We start from the raw sequence: 6540 nt of genomic DNA on the forward strand, positions 1-6540 counted from the left end.
TCAGAGAGAGAGAGAGAGAGAGAGAGAGAGAGAGAGAGAGAGAGAGAGAGAGAGAGAGAGAGAGAGAGAGAGAGAGAGAGTTGTGGGCTCATCATTTATTGAATGTGCAAAATTCATGTGCGTTTTGGGACCTTTTGTTGTTGTGTGCGACGCATCATCGTAACACTCGATGGCATTCAACATATGAGCCGCCTCAAACAGCCTTTAATATATGCAATAGATGAACGGATTATTAACACTCTCACTTACTCACACCACTCTTTCTTAGTCCCTCTCTCGCTCTCTCGCTCTCTCGCTCTATCGACGCTCCAGCTCTTAATAATAGTTGAATGAAAATTTTCATACCGACAAATAATTAAACATAATAACACAATTGTGAGTGCGATTGCAATATTCGAAATCAACGTGCGCCATGCGCCCGCCACGCGTGCCAACAATTATCAGCATCTGATAATAATAAATAATATTTGTTTACAATTTTCGTTAGGCGCGCGAACAAAAGCCGATTGATCCATTAACAATACAAGGCTGCTATAAATTTTCATCGCGCAACAGATAAACTTGTTCGATTCGAAATTATTCAATTTGCGCACATTGTTTCACTGTACATTTCAATTGTGATATTGCTTGTTTATTTTTGTTTTTCATTCGATTTTCTGCTGATATCATAAATATTGAATCAACATTTCTTTTAATCGTTCGATTGGGGTTTTTCCATAAATGTTTCGACAACTTTTTGATTCCGCTCTTTAAAAACGAAAGTCGATTAGAGTGTCAAAAAAATTCGAAGAAAAAGCAAAGTTTGTGTTTAGGGTTCAATAAAATGTAATTGTCCACTTTACCAACCATCGTACGATGTGCAAATCGGAAATTTGATCGGCCAAGAAATCCAAAAGGCTCCAAAAGCCCCTGGAAAAAAATAGCGATAGAGAGCGAGAAAAAATGTGATGGTGATTGCCTCTATATTGCCAGCACTCATTGATTCTGTCGTTAAGCTTTTGTTGGTAGTTTTATTCGGTCGATTTTTGATGGGTTGGTTCCGTTCCGTTTACAACACCACGACGGGACGAGCGATGCATTTGGCTCCACATCAATCTCGTTAACATTCAATGAGATTCAAATCGACATTAAACACACTTGCCACTTTAATGGACACCTTTTCCGATCTATGAACTCCAGCGCCCATCGAAACACATTGAATCACTCTCCTCTCTCGCTCGCTCGTTCTTTTTCATTCTTTTTTATTGACTCACAAAATTACAACAGCACCGTTTTACTTCACCGCTTTTTTTTCCGTTGCTTCTTTTCGAAAATGTTTTCAAAGTGGCCCATTTGAGCCAGATAAAACTAAGTTGACATGTGAGAAGTTTCATCCACATTCCAGTTTTATGTGCAGCATAAAAACGTGATCAACATTTGGGAGCAATTTTTTTTATTCCTTCACTTTGGTCCGCTTCTCTCATTAAATTTTTTTTTTCTATTTTGCCATAAAACAGCACACAGATGACACTAAATTGAACGTGATTGCTTGATAAACTTTGTCGTTTCCGTAAATCGATTGTAATTTCAATTTTTAAAAGTTGATTGCATATGATGACAGTGTCATCATGACACCAAAATGTTCAACGAATATGTAAACATCAAAATTTATTAGAAAATCTTAGTAAGCACAAAACTAAATGAAGACAACAACAACATCGAAAAATAACCGGGGAAGCATTTGTGCTGGCAATGCATTGTTTGTCAAACTCGATCGTAATAAAGTGTCAAACAAATTGAATTTGCTAGCTCAGTTAAAGTCATTTAAAATACCGTACTCGAAAAAAAAAATATTTTGAATTACGTAGTCAAAAGTCAGACAAAAAAATATACACAAACTCAATATGCTATTTTTAGCCAACTGAAAAAATGAACTTTGAAGTTGTTGTCTCCGTTTTGTCGCAATTTCATAACGTCATAGTGGACGTTTTTCGCAGATTTGGCACATTTCGAGGTGTTAATTAAAATGATGCATAATCCAAAAATTGATCATATTCATCATTTTAATTGATACGTCAATAAATGGATTGTGAAAAATGGCATAACTTGCAATTAGAATCTGGCGTATTCAACTACGGTTTGTATGGCCCGATATTCATGTGAATTTCAAACCGAAAAGAACCCACTTTTTTCTCGTAAAAAATCACACAATTTTTGGCATCGATAAATCACAAACAATATTGATTGAATGTCGTATTTTTACATAAATCGCGTGTGCCGTCCGTCCCAGAAACTAATGAAATTCTGTGTGAACACAAAATTCCACACAATAAAACTATTCGAAGAGTGTGGCATTAAGTAATGTAGTCGATGTGCAAAGAATAAAAAAAAACAAGCCAAAATCACCCCAAAAAAATGCGATTCTTCAACAATAATAAAACATTTATTTCTGTTGCTGCTATTTTTTTATTCGATTATTAATAAGTATTCACCGTTGGGCTGTGTGTTGCAAACAATAAAAAGTAGCTATTAAAAGACATCAATAACGATGTATCAATAAATTCACAAGATTATGAACGGTGAACGTTTGCACAACAATGTATGTACCTGAAACGGCAGTGCGTTTATTTGTGAATCTGCGTGTGCGGTATAACGAAACTTTAATGTGTATGGATTATGAAATTGCTTTTCTAACTGAATTTAAATCCAGGGGCAATTCTCTCTTTTTATTTCTCTAAAAAAACGATTTTTCTGCTCTTTTTGCGCCTTCTCTGTGTTTGCAACGAGCAAATGCTGAAATAAGTACGGAAATTCTACTTTAGGCAATATGAACCTTGTTCGAAAGAAAACATTCATAATGTTCTAGTAAAAAGGATCATCAATTCTAAAAGAAACGGCACAGCGACGAGAAAAAAAATATGATAGAATGATGAACTAACCGAGGATTTGAACGTGAATTAAATACGCATCAACGTTTAAGCACATGATCACACAAATTATTTATGTTTTTACAGCCTACTTGTGGGCTTTGTACCGGCTTTATCTAGCTTACACACGCACGCACATACAGCAATTCAAACGCAACACAATGGATCAGCAACATTTCATTATTTTCATCATCGACAGAGTCGTCTTCAGTCGGCTTGTTTGATTGCATTTGGCAGGGTTTTTTTTTATTTCAAATGCAAACGCGCAAATCTTATGCATTTGTTACTACCGTGAATGTGTACGTATACCGAACAGCACATGGTATGGCTTTGTTCAAACCAACCCAACATGCTCGAAAATTAATGTATCCCAATTGATTGTTGTTTATGTTTGTCGTTTTTTAAACATTCATTTCATTATTGTGAAAATTTTGTTGTTTCGTTTTTTTTTTCAGCTTCGAGTTCTATCTTCCTCGTTCGGTTGCGCACTGCGAACTCTAATAATCGTTATAAAATTTATTGTCATGAAAACGCCTCTGTTTTTGTTAAGGATCGACAGAGTCGCAGTGTTGAAGACCGTCGACAAAAGATCTCCCAGTATATGCGTCTGCTTGCTTTTCCCAATGCATAAAAAACAGCCTATTTGTTTGGTTCTGTTGTTTTTATTTCAATTTTCGAATTGTTATTGTTTCGGATCAACTAGGTTTATTTTCATAGTTTGTTTTTTACTCGTTTGGCTTTTTGTCTGTTACGTGGTCGACAGTTTTTGGTTTGCGGTCGTTCCATCGCATACATGCATTGCATTTGTAGTTGATGCTCTCGCATTGAAAATGGAATTTATTTATTGCATTCGTTGTAACGGTAATTGGCAACCGAAAGACTTAGACTCGACGATGGCAACAAATACGCAATGAACTCATCCAACTCGTTTATATTCAAAGCTCAATTTGTATTCAAACTATTCCCTTTCTAGGGAGATCATGTTGCATTTTTTAATTTCTTTATTTTCTACCAAAAACATTTGAAATTTAAACTGTCGCATTTTAGACGGTGACAGATGATACGAACGTATTTGAATTTTAACGAGAGTTTTAAATCCACCCGTTTTATTTAATTCAATATTATACATCGAGTTGACTTGGAATTTGCTTTAGATTTTCGATTCGAATAAAAAACGATTAAAAGTTCAAATGTTTAGGAGGATTTGAGAAGTAAAATTGACCAGTAGAAGAATGGACATCTCATCAATGGTAGTGATTAAAACGTTTCTTTTTGCAATTGACCAGTTTTTTTTTGCGGAGTTTGAAATAAGGAGGACTAAAATTACACAACTGCTCATACTTTTTCATTAATTTATTGAAACTTGACCCCAAAAAGTACAATCAACTTGCGTTTTTTTTTAGTTTTGTTTCATTAAAAACGATGAAAGGATTGATGCAATGAAGCTCCTTACACTTCACGGAATCAAAATCATAACGGATTTTTTTTGTACTTATAGTTTAGTTCATTTTGCTGATCATAAGCCGAAATACCACTTATGAACTAACCTTCGAACTTGCATTAAATCCGTGTCAGCTCAAAACCAAATCGAAAAGCCAAACCTCAATTAAAGACGAAAGCGAAAAATGAAGACATTTCAAGTGGTTGTATGCTTACCGTGTCTAACTCTGGCACATTCCTTTTTATCACCTAAAATCGCTGACACACTAAATTTTAATATGGGTTTTGCATTGTCCTTTAAAATCGTGGTTGTGGTTTCCTTTTGGCTACTAATAACACCTTCATTGCTGTCACATTTATCACACTTGAAATCGGTATCGATATCGGCATTATTATCGTCACTACCTAATGGCACCGAACAAAAAAAAGGGGAGAAAATCTTTAAGTAAGCAAAACATTGACATCGCGCCAATCTGATCGCAGGATTGAAGATGGCATTCGAGCAGAAAGAGTATCAGAAATGGAAAATCAAAAATTTAGCGTTGATTTTTCGATTGAACAGGCTTTTTCTTCGATTTAAATCTCAGAATTTGTCGACTCGGACTTTCTAAAATCATTTTGCAAACTCTCGAAACCCAAATTCAATCAATGCACAAATTCCGATCGAGCATTTCGAAACAATGTTTTGGCCAACTTAAAGATATAGTATTTGAGTTTGAATGCATTTCGTACCACTGCCATTTGTACCGTTGTTGCTACGCGTTTTGTTTAATTGCTGAAAGTGACCGCACTTTGTACAACACATTTCGATGAAGTGATTGCTTGCATCGTCCGAATGGTCATCCGATGTGGCACAATCACTGCTCCGTATCATGGTGTTGTATGTTCGTAGTAATGTTTCCGAGAGTTGGGCGCTTGTATTACCGGATGCTTGTTGATGTATATGATGATGGTGATAATAATGATGCGATGGTGAGATATTTTCATTTGATTCGGGTGAACCGCACACCGAGTCTTTTAAATCCGATGTCGCATCTGAATCCGTATCCGAAATTATTGAATCCGAACGATCTTCTTTGTCATTTAAAATGTTATCCACTAAAAATGCAGTTGACATCTTATCGTAATTTTGTTTCACCGAATCGATCGAAAGGCAAAAAAACCGATGAAGAAAGAAACAACCCAAACACGGAAACTAAATTTTTATTGCTGGAAATCAAAGTCTCAGTTCAAACGTGTAATAGATTCACTGATTCACACTATTTCGGCAAATCCATTTAAATCTTTTCGGGACACAAAACAAGATAAAAGTTGATTTGATAATTTTTCTTTCTGGGAATTCACTAAAATCCAATTAGTTTGCACATGGTTCGATCACAGTTCAACTTTTGGAAAAACTTTTTTTCATCGACGCGACGAATGCAAAGCGACCACTCGACTCGAGATCAATTCAAATTGGTTAATAATAGTTCATTTTTCGCAACGGAAACCGAAAAACCATGAGAGATAAAATGCACGAGAGGGTCGAACGACGTGTAACCAATACGACATCATCCGTTCTACTGAAACGCGTTACCAAAACGTTTCAAATAAAATTATGTCGAGCACATACGATGATGACGACGATGATGATATCAAAAAGGTGGTTGCTCTGCGGGGAGATTTCACAGATTGCGAATGTGTTGATTGAGCCGAAGTATGGTTGTATGTGTGTGTGTGTATATGAGTGTTTGTGTATTGCTGTTATTTTTTTTTGGTGCTGTTCCTACTTTGCCTTTTATCCATTCAACTCAATCATCCAGTGGTGTACTTCTCTCGAATACGTACACACACAGAGAGACACATACACAGACACCACATATGCGAGAGGCACAGAGACGAGCACCCCATTCGAATCATTTTTATTTATGCTGCAGCAGCATCTATGACGATTATTGCCTGTTTCTGCTGTATTATTATTACCAGAGTTTTATGAAATATACACACAGAGAAACGAGAAAAAAAGGCCAGAGCGAACGTAGTGGAGATGAAGAGAGAAGGCTAAAGCATACGGATTCATGCCTTTTGAATATGATATTCGTCAGCTCTCGCTCTTTCGGCCGAATAAATTGGATGAAGAGCACGGTATAGAGATCGATATATACATAAAACCCACCCTTATTTTTCCTACCTTTTTATTTCACTTAAGTGGAAT

The 6540-nt window shown here is 36.1% G+C and overlaps 1 protein-coding gene across 2 annotated transcripts in view; it reads right to left on the bottom strand.

Moving 5' to 3' along the window:
- LOC129577776 (homeobox protein 5) overlaps positions 1–5898 on the bottom strand; it is an 18214-nt gene extending 12316 nt beyond the window's left edge. The window contains exons 1-2 of one of the 2 annotated variants that reach the window (XM_055465346.1): positions 5079–5898; positions 4563–4751 (exon numbers count right to left, since the gene is read on the bottom strand). In XM_055465346.1, coding sequence (XP_055321321.1) covers positions 4563–4751; positions 5079–5463 — 574 coding nt within the window. In that variant the 5' untranslated portion in view covers positions 5464–5898. The remainder of the gene's footprint in view (positions 1–4562; positions 4752–5078) is intronic. The other variant, XM_055465347.1, reaches the window with a different exon arrangement.
- Positions 5899–6540: the final 642 nt, after the last annotated feature.

This window comes from Sitodiplosis mosellana, unplaced genomic scaffold (genome assembly GCF_009176505.1).
Source record: "Sitodiplosis mosellana isolate CC-2019 unplaced genomic scaffold, AAFC_SMos_1.0 Smas_scaffold_6226, whole genome shotgun sequence".
NCBI lineage: Eukaryota > Metazoa > Arthropoda > Insecta > Diptera > Cecidomyiidae > Sitodiplosis > Sitodiplosis mosellana.